The sequence below is a fragment of the Ceratotherium simum genome, chromosome 29 (assembly GCF_057802395.1).
Source record: "Ceratotherium simum simum isolate JZ-2026a chromosome 29, ASM5780239v1, whole genome shotgun sequence".
Taxonomy (NCBI): domain Eukaryota; kingdom Metazoa; phylum Chordata; class Mammalia; order Perissodactyla; family Rhinocerotidae; genus Ceratotherium; species Ceratotherium simum.
Window position 1 is genome coordinate 24,848,135 of NC_141928.1, and position 22,912 is coordinate 24,871,046.

General features: G+C 36.6%; 1 protein-coding gene across 5 annotated transcripts in view; it reads right to left on the bottom strand.

Moving 5' to 3' along the window:
• The window catches only part of MUSK (muscle associated receptor tyrosine kinase), an 88,577-nt gene extending 69,239 nt beyond the window's left edge, over positions 1-19,338 (bottom strand). For all 5 annotated transcript variants that reach the window (XM_087419592.1, XM_087419589.1, XM_004423321.3 and 2 more), the window contains exons 1-5: positions 19,260-19,338; positions 8,532-8,658; positions 7,652-7,803; positions 2,824-2,951; positions 1,356-1,497 (exon numbers count right to left, since the gene is read on the bottom strand). In XM_087419592.1, the coding sequence (XP_087275718.1) occupies positions 1,356-1,497; positions 2,824-2,951; positions 7,652-7,803; positions 8,532-8,658; positions 19,260-19,338 (628 nt within the window). The remainder of the gene's footprint in view (positions 1-1,355; positions 1,498-2,823; positions 2,952-7,651; positions 7,804-8,531; positions 8,659-19,259) is intronic.
• Positions 19,339-22,912: the final 3,574 nt, after the last annotated feature.

The window sequence follows — 22,912 nt, forward strand, 5'->3', positions numbered from 1 at the left end:
AGACATTAAATTACAGCAACTACGCTGAAAATACATCTTTTTTACATCTGACAGCCACTATTCCCACCAACCTCATTCTTTCCCATGAAGAGTTAATGGAAATTTTATGAGCAATTGATACAATGACATAATAAAAGTATGTTACCTCAATTAGAAGCAAGTTTGGGAATTGAGATCATTAAAGCTGTGAGAGGAAGTTCTAGCTAGGAAATAAAAATAATCTTAAAGGATCTAATAGAAAACTGTATGATTGAGAAGGAAGAGATATGGGAAAGGATAGATTTTGGCCCAAGCAGAGTAGGATGGAACCAAAGTAAGCTCTGGGTAACCCTTTAAGCCTTCTCTAATTGAACTATAATTTGTGTCAATGTGTGATAGTCCAATCACTTTATCAATCAGATAAAAGAAAAGCAGAAAAATAGGTAATGATTCTTACAGTCAACACTTATTGAGTGTTTACAAAGAGACAGACACTCTGCCAAGCCTATCAAGACCTCACCTCATTGAATACTCCCTAGAAACCCCACTTTACAGATGAGAAAACTGAGAGCCAGTGGTGTTAACTCCACGGCTTATAATAGGAAGAGCTGGGAAGTTCTGAACTCCATGGTTTATAATAGGAAGAGCTGGGAAGTTCTGTACTTAGTCTGTTTGCCTAGCACAGGCGTGCTGGTGGTTTCTATTTTTAAGCAAAATGTGATGTAATTTTAGGTCAAAAAGGATCCGACCGCCAAATGGACAGAACACCTAGCCTTATCTGGATTCTGATTTCTCAGCGAAGACCTTTCACAACTAGTTGTTGAATTGGTTGACTTCTAAAAAACATTTTAAAAAAAGGAAAAATATTTTGACAATGTGACTCAATGAATTAGGACCATTTTTGGGTATACATTTTGAGTCGGTATTTTATTTTTCTCGATCCTTTGTAACAGAATACAATTTGAAAAAAAAAGTTACTTTTTTTCTTGTGGTCTCTTTTTAAAAGTCATGTCTATACTTTGAAAAAGATAAAATGAGTGTTTTCAAATATGTAAACAAAGGAGAATTGTCCAAGCCAGGCAGAAGTTCTAAAATGGTGTCCTATTGTTTTAGTATTATAGTGAATTTAGTCTGTTTTGGTCAAAATTACCAGTGACTGTGGGCAATAGACGGAATATGATATACTGTAGTAGCGAAAATTTCTTTATCTTTTCAATTTTTGTTTTCACAGTTTTGACCTTTGGATCTAATATCTGGGACAGTTGAGGGAACTGGACTACCTACACCTCTGTTCTCGCAAGCTAAAGTACAGCCTTCACGGTGGAAGTGTGAAGCCCTCTGATACCACCATACTGGCAAGGAATGCAGCTCCTTACCCTCGACTTCCAGCTTCACCAATTTGGAATACGCCGTCCCGAGGCTGTTTTTTGCCACACATCGATAATGTCCTGCATCTTCCTTTTGCACATTATGAATCCTTAAACTCCCAGATTCAAGAACTGCGATGCGGGCATTTTCCTGCCAGGAATACAGACAAGAATTTTAAAACATCCATGGCTTTATCAGGGGCACATTTGCCATATTTCATCAAGTCATCATCATCACCATTATTATCAAAAATATCATTTGAACATTTATTTGGCATTTATTGTGTGTAACATACAGCATTAAATGAGACAGCACAAGATTACCTAAATTAATTTTAACAGTGATCCCATAAGATATAGTTTATTTTTATTTTCTTTTATCACATGAGGACACCAAGTCTTATTTGATTTTGTAAGCCACACCCAAGTCTGATGATTGAAAGCATTGTTTTTAACTACCTCATTTACCATATACCCAAATGGTATCCTTAGGGGAATATATGTCCTTTGAAAAATTGGAAAATTCTACAAATAATACAAAAACTGGACTTTGAAGTTCAAGTATTGCATTTATCTTCTCTTTTGAGACTCCAAATTCAGTATCATACAAAGCCACCCTTATTTTTATTGTAGGAAATACACCAATATTTATAGCAAAAGGAAAGCCAGAGAATTATACAGGTTACCGTAAAAAATTCAACATTATTTGTTTTGTTTTATTTTAAATAAAACAAAGCTAATCGATTCTATATTTCATTTCAATTAATTGACATATACAAAACCTAGGTATTCTCCATGGAATATTCTGAGCATAGTAAGATGAAAAACAAGGTCTGTGACCTCATTGAGTTCACAGTTAGAAGGTGATACAAGGATGGAGAGAGACAATGATGATGCAGTATAATAATTTATCAATAAGTGTAGTTATAAGATACAAAAGCAGTAAAAATAGGCATGTGAATAATAAGTTTTTAATTTGACCACTCTTTGTGATTGAAGTATTTATCAACGTGTTTGTTCACCAGTCTTGAGTCTTCATGCTCTACCTTCACTCCAGAGCGTTCTCGTTCCTTTTCTTTCAAATCTCACCTCTCTCTCTCCTCCCAGAAATTGTTTGTTGGGTCTAAAGCCCGGATTTTAGTTCTATCTTTTTTTATCCCTTAAGTTTCAAAGATTCAAGGTTAAAAAATAAATGATTCAACTAACCAACCAACTAACAAAAAAGACTCTAGCTTTGCTCTGCCTCTTTTTTCATCCCTAAAAAGAACTACTGGTTCCCATCTCTTTTTTCTTTAACCAGCCCCAACTGGAATGCCTTAAGGTTTGTGTATATGGCAACAGAAATCTTTAAGTTTGGTTAAAATGTTGTATATGGAAAAAAATTTGTACTAGAAATTTGTAATCGTCTGAGTTTGCAAAGGACTGTTGTATTTGAAAATATGTCGCATATACATATTTTAACATAATAATCACTTACCCTGAGAGCATTGTCTCCCTTAATCCATGACACTGATGGTTTGGGATTGCCCATTGTAGTACACGGTAGAACTGCCTTTAATCCTTCTATTATTTTTACATTTATGGGAGGACGAGTTATTTTAGGTTCTAAGGGGAAATAAAAATTCAAAATTAAAAAGGCAATATGGCTGTACTAAACTTAGGAGTTTCTAACTTTCTGTTTAATTCTAAATATTCACTTTAAGAATAATTTGTTACATTACAAAATTCACCGAATGTTAAGACAGGTTTTTAGTGAATATCAAACAGAAATAATTTTTAAAAGTTTAGATTATCTCTTTTTTATTAGTATCTTATTTGAAAAATACAAATTCATGAAACATATTAGGTATTTGAAATTATAGTATTTTTCATGTTAAAAATAGTTAATAAAAAGTTGATTAAAATAAGCTGTCGCCAGAACAATTCATCATTATTTAATTCATACCAACAGACTTGAAAACATTTGAAAAGACATTTTTAATATAAATTTATATTTTTAATATAATTTTGGTTATTACCTACTATCCCTTTAGTTCCATCTTAAATTGACTATTAAATTTGGTGGTTAAAAATTAGAAACATTTATCCTTTAGAAAGTAAACCAGATGTCATTATATTAGTAATCAGAAACACTCCGTCATATAATTTAGGGTAACTGTGCTCCACAAAGCAAACTTGTGTAATTTACTCTTCTGTAAAACACTTTACTTCTTTCAGAACAAATAGTTTATGTCAGCTAATTTCTATTCTCCAATATTAAGCTTTCAGAGGAAGAAGTTATTAAATCTAATGTATAGAAGAATTGACAAGTTCAAGATGCCAGTTATTTTACTACTTGAATTATTCACAAAATAATGAAACTACATTTATTTCCTTAGTAATCTTATGTTACAGATACAAAACAGAAGACTGTCTGAAAGAAAGACTTCTGAGAAATGGATGCATTTTGTTTCTTTCAGGTCATGTGCCATAATCAATTTGTTACTTTGACAGAGAAGAGCATGAAATGAGGATTTTTTTACTTCTACTTTAATTGTGTGTGTTGTGGGGGTGGTCTGGTGGTTGTTGTAAGTGGTATTTGCAAAGACTGCATAGTCTATGGATTTGTAATCGAATCATTTATTGCCATATAGAATTGGTATGATTTTGTGGCAAAAATATAAGGCAGGCTTTAAACATGTTACAGGAAAATATGAACTTTGTCACTTTGCCTGCTATCTAAAGCATACAGTTCTTCTAATCAACACTGATTACCTACATTTAGATAATGGCCAGGCACCTCAATTGTGAGTTGGCAAAAACTTAGCTTAGGAGTTGATATTCTTATGACATAGTCAAAGAGAGTGTTACCCATTCCTTCCATTGGGTTCCCTGCACGCATCCCTGTGGCAAACCTGAGTCACAAATAATGTCTTAGGCAGAAAACCTTTGTTTAAAGCAAATAACTCCTATCTTCTCAGTGGAATAGATGTCTTGGTCATCTGTTGGGTGAGAGGTGAGGAGAACCCTTGTGGGAAATTGAATGTAAAGTAAACTAGAAATGAATTGAGTGTGGATGTGGAGTCGTGGATTCCCCACTCCACGGGAACTGAGTCAGGTGGAGCCATGAGCACTGACTAATCAGGACTGGTCATCTTGTTGAAGCAGGATGCTAGAAGTATCCTGCTAAGCCAGCGTTGAGCCCTTAGTTGATGGACCATAAGGGAGTTGGAGGAGGGAGCTCCTGAGGGAGGTCTTAGGGCAGCTGGAGTAGCGATGGAGGTGGGGACCTCAGGGGTCTCAGGCAGCAGCACTTTACCAAGCAGTGTGGAAGCATTGCAAAATTTTAACAATTGGGCTGGCCATACCAGTGTATACCTGCATGAATGGGTGAGCTTTCCTAAGGAGAGGGTGGAGAAAAGAAGCAAGTTTAGGCTAGAACCAAAATCAAGAACATCCAGGGGCCGGCTCCGTGGCTTGGCGGTTAAGTGCACGCGCTCTGATGCTGGCGGCCCGGGTTCGGATCCCGGGAGCGCCCCGAGGCACCGCTTCTCCGTCCAACGTGAGGCCGAGTCCCACGTACAGCAACTGGAAGGATGTGAACCTATGACATGCAACTATCTACTGGGGCTTTGGGGGAAAAAACTGAATAAATAAAATCTTTAAAAAAAAAAAAAAAAAAAAAAAAAAAAAAAAAAGAACATCCAGTGCCAGAGAGAGTATAAGAAACATTCACAGGAACAGTAGCACCACCACGAAAGTAGTGACATACTTGAATGTGCTCTGTCTTCAGAATTAAGCCTTCATTATTTAGCAAATGAGAACAACCCAACTTCTTTACTTGACTTTTTCACTGCCCCACATGCTGAAAGAAAACGTGCTTGTGAGTACCTCCCTACCTACTTACAGAACCCCCAGATCATCTTTCCCACAAGGTCCCACTAGCCCACTATATATCCATCCTAATTAATCTTCAACATCATTTATAAGTATAATCAAACATAGAAGATTAATAGACGTTTGAGAAACACCGTGAACACGAAAGAAAAGAACCTAAATAAAATCAAAATTTATCCTGAAGAAAACAGAAATAAAGCAGGGAAAAAAGAAGAAAATATTTCTAAAAAATGCATTAGTGATATCCATAGAGAGACTTGAGTGACTATTTCATCATAAAACATGTAGTTTGTTATGAAAAAAAGGAGCAATCAGAGAAGTAATTCTTTGAAGTTTAAAATATGAGTTTTTAAGATCAAAGTACTCAATATAAGGGAAGAATAGCAGAATGGTCATATTGAAGACTAAATTCACGCTATGTAAGAAAAAGTTAAATCTCTAAGAAGTTAGAATATCAGGATAGATATGTAGAAAATATGGGGAGAAAAAATTAGAGTCATGAAAAATTGAAAAAAGACATCTAATATTTGTTAGTTAAGAGTTTAAGAACGAGAGCTAGAGAGTGAAGATGAAGAGACACAGAAAAAAGTGTACCTCATTTTGAAAATAGAAAAACTTTTAGTCTTCAGATCAAAAGGCCCACCTAAAACTGATTAGGAATAATAAAACACACACCTAACATACTCTTGTCAATTTGAGAAACTTATGAATTCTAGAAATAAAGAGAAAAATCCTAAAATTTTTAAGAAAGGTAAACATCAGATTTATCTATAAAGAAATAAGAAAAAGATTTCTCATTTACAACATAGAAACATGACAATGAATCATTGCCTACAAAAAGCTAAGGGAAAAGCCTTTCTAAACTCTCATTCTGTGTCCAGACAAATTGCTCTCCAAGAGAGATGGCAAAGTAAAGACTTTCAGCCGTGCAAAGATTCAGAATATATATCTTACACGCTCATTCTCTGAAAAGAAGCAGCTAATGACTTCCTCCAGCAAAACAATAACAAGAAAATAGAAAGATAAAAAGATTTTTTTAAAAAGTGATGAAAATCAACAACAAAAAAACTAACAAAAATGGTCCCAGGTAGAAAAGGATTCCACTAATCTGTATGGTGCCAATGTGCATATTTATGTGATTTTTTTTCCCATCAGTAATATGGGGTCAGAGAGGAGAAAATGAAGGTTACTTTATTCAAAGTTTGACAGTTTGAAAGCAGTGGGTGCTTATAGCCCGGGAGGTCATGAGATCTGAGGATGCTGGTAAGGGAGTGCTTGATGATACAACACCAGGTAGGAGAGAGAACCAAGTGAAGAGAGAACTAAATGAAGTCCTAACTGGGGGTCAACTGAAGGGAGAACAGAGAAGGGTCAAGGGCAGGTGAACGCGACCATGTTGGTGATGGTTTGCAGTGGGAACTTTGTAAAGGAGTGAGAGAGCTAGACTCTGTTGTTAGCTGAGAAAGATGGAGTTTGTACCTTCTATTTAGAGGCAAATCACGAGTGCAGAAAACTCCTTCCCTCATTGGACAGAACTAGAAATAGAAGCGTCCATGTTCGCATTGTGACATACCGGAGCTTAAGATTTTAAATACAGTCCAATTCCTGGGGGTGACAGGTCATTGATTGGCTAGACTGATAAAGAGTTAGGGCACACAGAACTGGGCTTTTGGAGGTCAAGGAATTGTTAAGGATGAAGTGGCTAGTGGTTCTGTTTCACGGCTGTTAAAATCCATTAGGACAACGGCAGGAGTAGAGGTGGTTAGAAAGATAGTAAGTCTGGAATCAAAGTCTTTGATAAATATGAGGGAGTGCCTGGAAGGGAGTAGACGACTTGACGAATAGAGTTAGAGGAGAGAATGGTCAGAATGGCATAAGTCCTCATGAGAGGAAAGATTTTGCACAGGAGCTCAAAATATAATGGCTTAAAAGCAGCAGTGAGAGCTGGGAGGTTAGCCATGAGGATTTGTTAGCCTTGTAGGCATGAAGTGGGGAAAAAATAAACAACCTCCATTTAAGCAGAAAGTTCACTCAAGAAAATCAAGTTTGAACTAAGGCAAAAGGGTAGAAGAAGTGTCTGCAAAGAGGTTAGAGATAAAATGGATGTTTGGCTGTAATGGAACTCTTTCAAAAGCACAGGGTAAAGATTTTAGGGGGATGTTCCCCAGTAACAGAAGTCAGGGTGGAACAAATAAAAAGCTGTGTAAAGGCAAGAAAATGGAGAGGGGAGAGAACTACGAGGCTTGCCTTTAGGGTGATGGTGGATAGCAGGAATAAGGGTGTGGAATTAACTGCCTCAATGTTGTGTTTTGAACTCGAACTTGTCTCAGTGCTGAACCTCCAGATCTATGGGAGGCTCTATTTACTGCCTGCTTCAAAGTGTACCAAGTCAACTTTAGAATCGATAGATGAGTCTCTCTCTCACTCACTCATCTTCACTTGCAGAGCTCCACAACTCTCAGCATCTCCTCCCACGCCATTGTTGGCTATGCAGCAGTAAATGCCATCATCGCTGTCTTCCACACTCAGGATGGTGAGGAGCTGCCCGTTCTCCCGGATGCTGTACCGGGTGTCAAAGAGCCTGCAGGTCACAGAGGAAAATGGCAGGTTAGGGCCTCAGCTGTGATTTTTTGGCTATCATTAACTGATCAAAAGGATGATTGTCCATAGAAGAAGTAGATTATAGGTTAGAGGAAACTTGAGTGAGTTCTGAAAAATGCAATAACCTTATTTGATAATATAAAGCTAACATTGTATTCCAATTTTCCCTAGGCTCCAATAATCAAAGCACCACTGAGTCCTTCAAAAATGCTTTCAAAAGATGATGTCTATGGATAAGACCAAATGTAAAGTTTATTTTATTTGAGAAAGTATATTATTACCAAGATATATGAGTCTTCTTCCCATAATTACTGGGAAATAGCAGCTAGGTAACGAACACGCACACACACAAATGTGACTAGCAGAAAGGGTTAAGTAACTAACAAATAACTGAATACTTGTCCTTTCATTAAACAAATATTTGTTGACTGCCTAACAAGTGCCAGGCTTGGTTCTAGTTCTTTGGGATACAAAATGAAGCAAATAGTCCTGAGTTCCCCATGTCAATTAAATCACTATGTTGCTTTGGGCAATTCTCTGAACCTCACTGAAGTTCAGATCTTACATTTCTAAAATGAGGAAATTTGCATTTTACGTATTCTAGAAGGTGAACTTTAGTGCTGCCAAGAGCTGTGGTTGCATTTATGTCAAAGTTAAATCGCAAGGCAGCTGTGGGCATTCTTACCAGAAAAACGGCAGAATACTTACTTAATGAGAATTTTATTTTTAGTCCAGGAAATTTCAGGCTGGGGATAGGATTCCACTGCACACATGAAAGTAGCCACTTCTTCAACTAAGGCATCCACTGTTTCAAGAGGAGTGGTGATGACAGGAGCTGAAAGGAAAGGAGAAATAAAATGAGAACATTCTAGAATGCTGTTTACTAACCCTTCTGTAAGCAATCAGAGGCCAACACATACCTGAATGAGAATTATATTTCCCCACAGCATAATAAATTTGCCAAAAGGAAGGAAGATTTTTGTTTCTACTTCCAAACCAGGGAGTTGAGAATCAAAAAAGAAGGTTCTCGGGAGAATAGGACTTAGAATTTATAAGATATGTGTAGGCTCAGATCCAGGCTTTGTGAAGCCCAAAGTTATATAATTTGAGTGCCCTCTTTAAGAAAAAATATATAAAATTATGAATACGAAATGTCTGGGGCCACCCCCACATCAATCAACTTGAAAGGAGGTGTGATTGAAGGGAAGTCAGAGGTGAAAGAGACAGAAATCTTAACAATTGTTGTTTAAAAACAATTTTTCCCAAATTTCATAAAAATACATGTTCATATGAACACATTGCTGGAACCCACTGAGGGTCTTAGAAGGGGCTCTTGCAATCGAGAGACTTTGAAGCTGAAGCTTCATCAGATTCACAGAGAATTCACACCTGCATATGAGTAAATTAGAAAGAGACTCAACAATAAAAAGATAAATAATCCAAACAAAAAAATGGGCAAAGGATCTGAATAAACATTTCTCCAAAGAATGTATACAAATGACCAACAAGCACGTGAAAAGATGCTCAACATCATTAGCCATTAAGGAAATGCAAATCAAAACCAGAATAAGATACCACTTAACACCCACTAAAATGGCTATAATCAAAAAGAAAGATAATAACAAACGTTGGGGAGGATGTGGAGAAACTAGAACCTTTGTGCATTGCTGGTGGGAATGTAAAATGGTGCAGCCACTGTGGAAAACAGTATGGTGGTTCCTCAAAAAATTAAACATAGTATTACCATATAATCCAGAAATTCCACTTCTGGGTATATACTCCCAAAAGAATTGAAAGCAGGGACTCAAATATATATTTGTACACCCATGTTCGTAGCAGCATTATTCACAATCACCTAAAGATGGAAGCAACCTAAGAGTCTGCCAATAGATTAAACAAAATGGATAAACAAAATGTAGTTTGTCTATACAATGGAATATTATTTGAAAATAAAAAGAAATGAGGTACCAATACATGCTACAACATGGATGAAACTTGGAAACAATCATCTAAGTGAAAGAAGTCAAACAAAAGGACAACATATTGTACAATTCCATTTGTATGAAATAGAATAGGCAAATATAAAGAGACAGAAAATACATTAGTGATTGCCTAGGACTGGTGGACAGGATGAAGGGATTAGGAGGTGATGGATGGCTAAGGGGTACAGGATTTCTTTTAGGTGTAATGAAAATGTTCTAAAATTGATTATGATGATGAAGGCACAACTCTGTGAATTGCGCACTTTGAATGGATAAAGTGCATGGTGTGTGAATTATATCTCAATAAAGATGAGTTTCGTGTGTGTGGTTTACAAAAAGAAAAACAACACGAGGAGAGGCTGTAGTCATGGTCCCTTTTCTCCTCCCACACCTCCCTCAGATGAAATGAAGGTCACTTGGATTAGAAAAATTGTAGAGAAAAAAAGAAGTTAGGAAGGATGGGAATGGGTTGGTAATGGGATGCACCTCAACACTTCAGAAAACCTATGAATCCCACCAAAACAAAGAGGTGTGGTTCTAGTCACCTCAAGGGCTGGATGGTGTGGGAAAGTGTCAGCACCTGTTTTTGGTGAGTCTTGAAATCTACCCCATTGCATAATCTGATATAAAATAATTATCATCACCACTTCGTTATCATTATTATTATTTATCAGAAGTCTATTTACTGTTTTCCGTGTAGCAGGCACTGGGTTGACTAGCAAAAAGATGTGTAAAGCACATCTCTACCTTGTAAGGGCCCACAATCTAGATGATAATGTAGGAGAGACACACAAAATGATCAGCTGTAATAATCAGTTATGCCTGCTACCCTGGTATAATGACTAATAGTGTCCCTTATGCTACAAAAATACCTGAGTTTGGACAATAAATTATATGGTCATTTTAGTTAAAACGCAAGGTGCTTATGAAAGCCGAGGAAGCAGTGTGAACGATATTTCAGATGCAGGGTAGGTGGTGACAGCCTCATGAAACACTTCAAACCAACTGGCACGTTGGCCATAAAAGACGCATCTACTATCTAAACAAACCTTATTTTTTCAGTAAACTCATGAGCTGAGAGTGAGGGGAAATGGTGGTTGAGAATGTTCCACTTATCCCATATCTCCCTTGTTAATGTTATTCTTTTCTCAAGATCCAGTTTAAGCATCATCTCCTCCCAATTTCCCTGACTTCCTAGATAGAGCCAAATGCCCTGTTCCTTAACCTCAGGTCATTCTGTCTATGTCACTCTTATAGCACTTGTCACACAGACGCTATTAAAATGATCTGTGCATATCTTTGTCCCACACTCAATTATCAAAACCTTGAGCTTTGGGTCAGGGACCACGTCTTAGACCCCTTTCAATCCCCAGGGTTAGCACACTGACTAATGTATTGTTTCAATGAACCAGACTGTATTTCTGAGGCCTTTATAAAAGGCATACATTTTAGAATAGTTAAGAGACATAAAATATAGATTGGCAGGCTTTTAAAGCTTTTAAAGGAAGTTCCAGAAAAATAAAATAGAGAGAATAGCTTAGAAATAATATGCAAAGGGATGAATTGCTGATCGTTTTTCAAAATGGAAAAAAAAAAGTATGAATATTCAGATTGAAAGTTCCCACCAAGTGCCAAGCTAGGCAAAGAAAAATAAATTCACCCCTAGATACATTGGATTAAAACTATAGAAAATTAAAAGAAAATCTTAAACCCTACTAGAAAGAAAAGATCAATTACCTTAATAGGAATGCCAATTAGGCTGACCTGAGATTATTCAGACTATCCAGCCACAATTGATACCAAAAGGCAATGAACTAACATCTTTAAAAGACTGAGAAAAAAATAACTGTTGCCTGGCATTCTCTAGTCAGCTTAGATAATTATTTTAAAATGAAGAAAAAATAAAGACACACAAATATTGAAAGTGTTTACCACTCTACTTTCTCTGAAACAGTCCCTAAAGGATATAAACTCAGCAAGAAATAAGTTGTTCCCAAAAGAAAGGGCTGAAGGATAAGAAACAACAGTAAACATAGAAGGTGGTAAAATATAATTGCAATTTTAACACACTGTAGAGTATTGAAAAAACACACACGCTAATTTTTGTGTTTAAAAAAGAGTGGAACTAAAATTCTAAATAAATAATTACAAGACGAAAATTCAGGGAAGAAGTTCAGAAGATAGTTAAAACATGTTAAGCTCTTTACTATAAACAGGAAGATGACAGAAATACTGAACAATTATAAACATGGGGAGAAAAATATATAGCTAAATGCATATGTTAAAATTTTATTAGTGGTTACTACTAAAAGAATGGATGAAAACCCAAAACTTCCAAAGTAGCAGGAGGAAAAGAGGGTCTAGAACTGAAGCAATCAAAAAAAGAAGAAGAAGGAAAAGAAAAGGAGGATAAGAAAGCCAAGAAAAGGCATGGTTGACAGAAGACACAAAAGAATGTGGAAGAAACAAGCACAAATATATCAGAAATCACAGTAAATGCCAATGGGATGAACTGCCCTATGAAAAGATAGACACTATCGTACAGGATTAAAAAACACAAAAGACCCACCTACACAAATGAAAACAGAAATGTTGGAAATAAAGAGAAGGGAACACATATACAAAGTAAATGCTACCAAAATAAAATGATAAAGCAGTAAAGAAGTACTAATATAAGAAAAAGTAGAATATAAGATAAGTATTTTTAGGATGAAGAGAAATACTACTTAACGATAAAAAAAACAATCCATCAGGAAGATACAACAATCATAAAGCTTAATTATTTAAAACCATAGACTCAAAATAAATAAAGCCAAAGCCAGAAGACATTACAATGAAGTAACAGGCTTCTAAATTTTTAAAGAAAATCTCACACACACACACACACACACACACACGTATATATGAGACAGAGAGAGAATGGAAGAATGAATGAATAAAAAGTGTTAAAAGCATTTATCCCTAGGTGTGAGCATTATGCATAATTTTATATTTTTGTTTTTCTGTATCTTACAGTGTTAAAAAATGAATACATATTATCTCTGTAATTAAAAAAAACTATAACAAATAAATCAGAATGTCACAGAAATTTTTATTTTCCAATGCAATAGAAACAAATTTGTAATTGATAAAGTTTGAGAAAGTCAATCTCCTTTCTAAATATATATTTAGAAAATATATATTTTCTAAACACCTAATGAATGAAGTAAGCAATTAGTTACATAGAAATTAAGAGATAAAAACAAAAAAATATTACATTAAGTTTGTGGGATGCAGGTAATGATGAGCCCAAAGGTAAACTGATAATCTTGAATGCTTTCACTGTTTAAAAAGAAAGACTATTGAGCAACTAGGCATTGAGAGCCAATCTGGTACAGGGCTTGAATTCAAATTCCTGCTCCATTACATCCTGGCTCCATCAATTCACTTAACTAGTACCTCAGTATCATCAGCTGTAGATGGAGATGATAATAAAACCACCACGTGTCATGAGGATTAAATAAATGAATATATGTCAAGCATTTAAAATTGTCCTTGGCCCGTGAGGAACACTGTGTGTTATTTGATTCTGCAATTTAGAAACAGAAACCTGGCCTGTTCAGTTGTTCTCCTGGTCTCTGGATTACATGCAAATTTACCATAATATTTACTTCTGGGAATCGATCCAAGGAAATAATCTCAGAGTGAAAAGGCATATAGATGACTTTCACTGCACAAAACAGATTAACTGTACTAAATCATACTTGTTGTGTGAAAGTGGGGCAAGAGTTAGGCACACAGTTTTGTCTTCTAACTCTGGTCTGCTGTGGCTGGCTTGCAAGAGCAAGTGTTAATTTTTCAGGAATTTTGTGAGATAATTGTTAAATACAAGCATTATTAAAAACTAAGTTATATACATTTGTAATTAAATTATAAAACTTTGTTAAAAACTAAGTAATAGTACTAAAATTTATCATTTCCTAATTATTTAACTATTATCTATATTCTTGAGGTTATTTATATCTAATGGATCTGTATGGTGGAAATAGTATATAAAGGTGTGTTCCTGCACATCTCTTCCCAATTCGGGGTTTGCTGTTAGCTTGAAATTGGCTGTGGTTGAAGTATTTACACTACAGAAATCAATAAATGCAACAAATCAGGGGCTTTGTTCTCAGAAAGTCAGATATTAAACATATACCAGCCACTCTTATCTAAACAAGATATTGTTTACACAGTCACTGCAAATGGTATTTTGATGTATTGATAATATAGAATATGCTCATGCTTTCGTGTTAAGTAAAAACAGCAGGCAGCAGTATTACATAAACAATTTTATTATGACATTATTTTTTAGGATATATAGAAAAAAATGGAAGAAAATATACCAACAGGTTAACAGTCCTCAAGTCTGAGCGACTTCTTCTATTTTAAACTTTTGCCTATTTTATGTTTTCAAAATCATTATTAATGACTGTATTATTTTTATAAAAAGAACTTTATTCATTAGTTTCTTCTTACTCGATACACAGATGCAGAAGTGACAGAGGTAACAGACATACTATTAATATTATCTTTCCAATGAGGTGACACAAACTCTGTTGATATCAGTTAAGACCGAAGAAATAAATCTTAGAATGTCTTGACAAACTTAGACATGGAGAAATACTCAAGCTGTTACTAAGTACTTTATTAAGTTAACACCTTCCCATAGTGTTCAGTGGCATGACAGTCTTGTGTAATATTTGACTCTGTTTTTAATAATTTTAGCATCTAAAATTGATTAAGAACCTGCTACAGGCCATGCATTATAATTTTCATTCGTTATCCCGTGTATTTATCACAACAAACATAAAGGCAGATATTATTATTATTCTCATTTGCAGATGAGGAATGGAAGCTAAGAATGGTTAAAGAACTTGTCTAAACATAACAAAAGTAGGAAATGATAGAGCTAAATTTCAAGGTTAAGGTTGGTTTAAAGTTCCCATCTTTTAACTCTAAGCTATACCATGACTTCAGTATAGTACTAGTTACTCACAGATGGGGGAAAAAAATAAGATTGACACCAGTATCAATTTCTAATGGCAGAATATAATTGGTTAAATCCGCTTTGCCCATATTCCAAAATTATCCAAACAAATCTGCTTTCAAATGTTTACTGACACACGCACAAATTTGTATTTAATGACATTTGTTGGCTCAGCAGACTGTCTCTTGTTTACTTTCTTTCTACTCCCCGGCTTTCATGTGAGCCAGAGCCTGTTTAAACTAGAGCACTGTTTCTTCCCTCAATCCAAGGACTACATGAATAACAAATATGTGAAAATGAACACAACACTCTTCTGGACCCAAAGAGTAACTTGGCTTGAATACTAGCTACTCGATGAGAAGGACCTATTATCCTTTTATGGTTCTAGCACTTGGCCATTGACATACCAACTTCTGATTGAATAGTTGCTGATTAATGTGACAAAAGGATTGAGTGAACAAAGAAGTCAGGTGTATTTGCTCCTTCCTGTTTTACTAAAATTAGTGCTCAGACATGGAACATATTCATGTTTTTCTAATATCATGAATATAGTGTTGTTTGTTTGGTAGGAGAAAACACTTCGGTGTTGGAAATTTTTCAAATCCCCCAAAGAAAGAGGATTTTCAGTATTGCTCATTATTTGGCATATCTTAGAAACTGACACATTTATTCTACTGGTGATGTAATAAAATATAAGTTATTGATTATAATGATGTCTTTGGAACTTGTAAGGTTTGTTAATAATCTGAATAATCACTTATTAATGCTGTATCGTTAATTCCTTATCACAGAACACAGTCTTGGTCTTTGCCTTCAGGGATGGCACTGGGCACAGGCAAGGAGGATTTCTGGCTTAGCCTTTTAGAATTTCTGAAATTGTCTCTTCTGGGGGCATTCCTCTGGGGTAAGACATGATCTCATTGGGACCCATCTAAAATGTGCGTGTGATTCAGGAGTGATAATTTCACCAATCATTGACAATCCTTAGCATAGTACATAACATTATGTGTTGAGCACTGGTAGGCATTTCTTCATTTTATGAGGAAACTGAGGCTCACAAGACTATGTGCTTTCCCTAACACAGAAAGATATTGGAGACTAGGAAAAGGAGCTTCAGCTTAACATTCTCTTCCAGGCCTTAAATGTCCTTGTTTCCCTTTCTTCATTATTCAATCTAGACTGCATGGTATGTTACCACATAAGCTCAGGTCTCTTACTCTCTAGCCCTTTAGCTGCATTGACCCTGGAAAGCACCAATCATGAACTAATCCAACCAGCTGTCTTTGCTGCTCCTATGTTCACCTGGTATTGTTGGATAAAGAGAAACAACGGTGCAGATCAGGGCCACTATAAAGGCGCAGTCCCCAGCCCCAGCTGGGTCCTCAGCATGGCCCATGTAGTTCTTCTACATTCTCTGGTCCACTCCTCTCATCTTCCTGAATGGGGCCACTTCCTTTGGGTCCTCTACTCACTCCTCATTTGTCACTTTTCGCCAGTGACCTCAAGTCCTATTTCACTGAGAGGTTGCCTACTTCATCTTTGGAAATATGGGAGAAATCTTGACATTTCTGCTCCTTCTTTTTGTTCTTTAAGGTGAATAACATTTAAAGCAACTATATTTCCCGAAACATGCAATGAGTTAGTCTTTCAATGCACGTCCACGTAAAAGATTCATCCAGGACTTGGTGTTCTGGATTTCAGTGACAGCTGTGCTTGCTCTGACTTAGTCATATGTCAAATCTGTGAATCCTATCCCTGTATACATAATGATTTAGAAGAGGAAGTTACTCAAATATATCTCAAGATAAATCACTTAGACTGAAAAACTTCTAGGGATGGTAGTAAATGGAGTAATTTTGAAAGTGGAGTTTGGACAGGAGTTCTTTGTACATATTAAACAAATTCAGTGCTGCTTACATGAACTTCTATACTCCCACAGAATTTAAATTCCACCATACACTTAATACTTCCCAATAAAGCAGTAAATATTATTGAAGTACGTGGTTAAGGCGAGTCTTCAGTGAAACATTGGCTACTTTCATACATGATGGTTTGCAAAATTCTCCTACTTGTGGGTTATGACATTGAGCTCATCATTGAAAGTATCACTAGTCGAAATGATTCAGAGAGACAGTGACTTTTCCCCTTGTCTTTGAACATTAGGAATCTCAATTAAACTAACACTAAAACAATAAACTGTTAATTCTACAAAGTCGGTTATTAATTTTATTGAGGAAATGGTACGCCAACAGGAAAGAATCTAGTGAATATTCTTGCACTGTGTTAAATTTGTCAATCTATTTTGTAATACATTATTATGCAGACTCTTTGATTCATTCATGATAAAAGACCTAGGAAAAAGTTATTCCATCTAAAATACTGTTTTTATTATTGCCTTCTGCCAAGAATAGAGAAAACAACCTGTGAAATAGTTTGTGTGGAACATGTTTATTACTTTTAATAGTATTAAAATAGTAGCATGTTGTTGTGTTATTTTGTACTAATATATTCCATGCACTTCAACATTTAAAATTTTAAGGACTGTGTTTTCATGATAATGTTTACTCTCAGAATAGGTGAGTGTAGTTAATGGATGTTTGCTCTGCTAGGCCTGGTGTTTTTGGCTAAATCCATACTAGTGTAGATTTTACAATAAATACAATAGACTAGGCAAAAATATTGTTTTAATTTTTGATTTTACAGCCTAATTATAGCAGTAAATAAATTATAAACAAATAAAGTTGGATTAACAATCTGATTATTTTATTCAAAAGCCAAGGATGTTTGGTTTTGTTACCTTCATGCCACCGTATTTTGAAGTTTTCAAAATAGAGATAGTATGCATTTGAATTAAGGGCTTTACCTGTCAAGTTTGGAAGCTGAAAATCCTTTCCTTCTAGAATATAAATTAAGAGTTCATATAGAGAGGTTGGTTTCTTTTCATGTACCAAATTCTAATTTGAACCATCAAAATCAACTGTCCTTCTCCTTATAAGACTGAATTCTAGAAAATTTTAGCATTTAACCATGTCATTTTTATGTAACTTTGTGGTTTAGAACAGCACAAATAAGACTAATAACAATCTATAAGTTTGAACATCCAGATGTCATCTTCCCGGACATCCGTTGTATGATCAGGAAGTGTTAAAATAATCTGAAGCCAATGTTAAGGCTTTCTGGCTATTATTAGCTGTTTGAAAAGATCTAGATTCTCTTTTATCTGGAGACACCTTAAAGTGTTAATTGGCAATTAAACATTTAAAAACATTTGAAGATACCATTCTGCTCGGGTAAATGGAAAAAGAAACAAAACAACATAAATCTATGAAATCAGACTGTGTGAAGAAAGATGTATCTCATTAGCATGTGAATCTTGACCTTGCAGCTCCAGAAATCTTAGTGAATCACAAAATCTAAAGCTATGTTTCCCGTCTACATACCGACACTACCTTCACTTATCTACACAATACAAATGTGTTCAGTTCTTTGGTAAAGTAATATAAAGGGAAAACAATTTAAGTGTGACATCAAACACAGAACTCTTTTTACTCTACTGTAATATATTTAATTTGAAAACTCTTTAATTGATACCATTCAATCTGTTTTCTCATGTCCTTTTAAAAAAGATTTCAATGAAGCCCTCAGTCACCTCGCAAATCATATTTTCCAGGCTTTTTTCCTGACTTGAAATACACCACTCTCAGTTTCATAATACGTTGGCCAGAAACCATTTCACCGTGGACAGTCTTGCTACTGCGACAGGTGTTTGTCAGTTTCTTAAGTTGCTTTCCTTTCCCCCTGAGGTGGTGTTATTTCCGGTACATTCCACAGGCACTGAAAAAAACTTTTGCAGTCTCTTGCCAAGTGAAATCATGACTCCAGCTTCAAAGTTGTTAAGAACCCATTGTCTTCAGGCTTTTATTATATAGGCAGATTATGTGCATCTTTCTCTAATTTTGATTTTTTAGGAACTCAACTATTAAGAGTTTTGTAAAACTAAAACTGAAAACGGAAATGATTTTTGTTCAGAAGCAGACACTCTCAATGTCTGGGAGTAGGTTGATTATATTCTTGGCAAACCTGATGTGAAAAGGTTTTCGTCATCCATTTAGACCACCCTGAAGCCTGACATACACATAAACAAAACAGATCTTGATAACTTGCAGTCTACCTGCTAATGTTTCCCCTACAAGTGAGGGCTCTGCATGTACTGTACGGCTAAACTTTTTATTGCAGAACTTATGGGCAGGAGGGATACCAGTAGAAAAGAGACTATCAATCAATTGCTTATTTATATAGCTTTCTCCCTCTCCATACATTGTACTCCTACTACACCAAGTAAAACCCAATCCCGCCATAATATGCATCCGTCACGATCAGAGCACACACACACACTTTAGAACTATGACAAAGCAACAAGAAGACAAGATTGCTCAAACCAACCTTTTGGAAGTTTTTCAGTCCCGCTGAAGGCAACCAAAGTAAGAATATGTACCAGTGGAATGTTGACGAGCTCTCTCATGATTAATCCAGGCTCAGGCAGGAGAAAGTTCCTTCTGGACAACGCAAGGAAAATGCCCCCACAGTTCACATTTTAAAGCATAGTTTGTTACCAAAAGGTCCTGTGCTAATGACTGTTTGTGTCAGCAGCTCCACAGGCTCTAAGTATAATCAGGAATTCTCAGACTTGGCTGTAATGATGGACACGGCCAGCTGGTGAGTATCCACTTAGGCCAGTAATGCAAGTGTAGGGCTGGAGGAACAAGGGAAAGAAAATCCCTTTAGAATCCCTTTTAAGACAGTGGCAGAAGGACAATACCAGATGCCTTTTGCAACCATCACTGTATTCGCTGAAGTATAGTTTTCGTGACCTCCGATTCAGCTCACCACCTCTCCGCACTCAGACCAGAATCCTGGGTGTATCTGATCGTGACTCCTCCCCATCTCTCACTCCACCTCCCAAATCTAACTCATTACCAATTCCTACAGATTGTACCAACTCAATATTCTTTGCTTTCTTCTCCTCCTTTGATTCCAACCAGTATCATGCTATCCCAACCTCCTTTTCAGACATTCATCTTCTCTGAATGACCGTGATAGCTTTCTGTCTGTTCTCTCTGCCTGTGTATTCCCATCCTCTAATCTCTTTTCAGATAGCCTGTCCTGCTCAAAAGCCTTCAGTGGCTCCTTATCACATCAAAACATATTCAAACCTCCCTGATAGGACACAGGAGGCCTTGCTGGACTCTGCCTAGCTTGTCAGCCTTATCTTTTATAATCTTTGCCTCTTATTTTAATATTTAGCAACTTGTTGTAGGTTCCCTGTATGCAGCTTTCTTGACTCCATGAATTGCTCATGCTGTTCTGCCCTCTTGGCATACTTTTCCCCTCCTCTCCACCCAGTTAACAACTATCTCATCATCTCCTCCTAGGAGCCATCTCAGACCAAAAATCCCATATCTTGCCAAGGTTGCATTAGGTTTGCCTCCTCTGGGCTTCTATAATGTATTGTGCACATCTCTATCATTGCACTTACTGCCTCGTTTGAAAATTTTTTTCCCCTTGTGTTGATGGCACCCTCATTCTTTGGCCTCGTGAGTCCACTAAGTCGGCAGCTGTCAGCCAATTACACTCCTTGCAGCAGGCTCTCCTGAAGGCGCACCTCCATGGCTTCCAAAACATTCTACTGTGTGAATTGCCTTTTCCCACTGAGCAATATGTCTTGGAGACTTTTCTATGTTAATATATACAGCACCTCATTATTTCTATTGGCGACATAGTCTTCTAAATCCTGGATGTATGATGGCATATCTCACTAATCCCTGGTAATGTATGAGAGAACCCATTTTCCCACATTCTCATCAACACTTACCTTTGAATACATTTAAATAGAATAAATATGGTATTCATTGTTTTAATTTACACTTATTTCACTGAATACTATTGGTAATAAGAATTTTTCATATACTTATTGTTAATCATTTTCCTCTTCTATGGCTTTTGTCTATTTTCCTCTTAGATCATTTTTCTTTTTCTTATTAATTTATAGGAGGTTTTAAAAATATTCTGGATGTAAATAATTTATATAATTTGTCTGTTATATATTTTACAAATATTTTCAACGTAGCATATCTCTACTACCTAGCCATAGTGACTGGTTCAGAAATGGGCTTATGTCTCAAGCTCGCCGGTCCAAGTTCTCCCTAGTATTTTACCAGACCAAATGCAAAGTAAATTCTTCCTTCTTAGATCACCACCTTTGAGGACTAGGTATGCCAGGACTGTTGGAGGCTTTCATGCTCCATTAACAAGAAATAATGTGCAAAGCCAGATCTATCCTGTGGACTTCCTTGTTATTTAAATTAATAAATTCCTTTTTTTTTTTTTTTTGGCTTGGATAATATGAGTTTGACTCCTTAAATTGCAATCAAAATAACTTTAATATAATTTTAATAGAAAAGACATAGATTTGATCAGTTTTCTGCTCTGAGAATATCCTGCGAATGCCACATATTTCGTGGGAAATTTAGACATTAGCAGGATGAGCACATTTTTAATGTGAAATTTAGGAATCAGCAGGATGAACAGTGTGGTTACCTCTCATTCCCATAAGTAGTACTAGATAAAGCGCAGAGTTCTGGAAATTTGGTGACTATATATTTGTGAGCTTACTTCAGCTCAGGATCAGTACTAGCCATCAGTGAGCCAGTCAAGGGGCCTCTTCATTCAAATGTCCAGGAGGAGGATTTGTGAGGGAGCACTCTCCATCCTCGTTTCCCTTTCCCCTAAAATATAGGACAAGCATTGATGGTGCCCATTTGGAATCCAACAGGAACTGCACCCTCTAGACCAGTGACCCCGGAAATTACCCCCTACTTCAAATTCCACCATGACCTGAGTCTGAAGGTGACAACAGTACTGTGCAAAGCTAAGAGGAGACAAAACTCTACTGAGGGAAAAATCAAGCCAGAATTTGAGACAGAGCGCTGGTTCAAAATGAATCCATCCTTGGCTGAGAGAAGCCCATGGAGAGCATGCTTAGGCATAAACGCTGCAGCAGACCCCAAAGTGTGGCAGCTGGAGGCTGTCAGCCAATTATGCTCCTTGCAGGAGTTTCTTGGGACCTGGATACAAAATGGCCTTCCATCCTACAATATAAGCAAATCTACTCCTTACCATAGCAGGCTCATTCAGCCGCTGAGAGTGGAGACTGGGTGCCAGCCAGTTATTTGACTTCTTTCTGGGCACGAGGAGAGTATGTGGGGCTGATGGCCAGTCTTCCCTTTAATAAAATACACCCAGCCACCAATTAAGCTTGCCTTGTCACCTGTAGTATCTCTGCTTCTTCATCTCGAGCTGGCCAAGGCTCCTGGGAAGTAGGCTCAGAGGGCAAGTAGCACCATTCTGAGCCACATCTTGAACTAGACACCGGAATTTAGCTGCACAGCAGCTGATAAAACCAGCCCCATTCTTGCTGGAGTCAGCACACCACCAAGTAAGTGCCCCTGGTCTGCACCATGCTCTCATACATCTGGTGAACTTGGCAAAGAGCCCCTTCTAATTATCGCAAAGGGCAATGACTTAATTTTCTGCCTCACTGGTCAGCAGACAGTGGGTCAGAAATGCCACATGGATTGCTCTTTCTAGAAAACTCCTGGGGAGTCAAAAAGATATTCTGGAGTTATATTTTTAGAAAAATGGATGGAATCTCCCATTAAACATTAGGGTAGCAATTAGAGGTGCATCAATATTTTGGGGGGGGCATACATCTTATAAAATTGAGAGGGACTCTTAAAAGAAAATGTTTGTTCAATGAATGAATGAATTATATTGAATACCCACTGTATGCTGGACATTCAGCAATAAACAATGGAGTTCAGGGTCTGGTGAGAGAATGAATATTAAACAATTACATAAATAATTAACTAAATTGTAATTTGGAGAGGTACATTGTACTGTGAAATTATATAAAAAATGAACTTGGCCTAGTCAGAGGGCTCAAGAGATGCTTCTCTAAGAAAATGCCACTGAGGCTAAGCCCTGCAGGATAAATAATAGTCAGACAGCCAAACTAGGGAGGCCTGGGAGCAGACCAT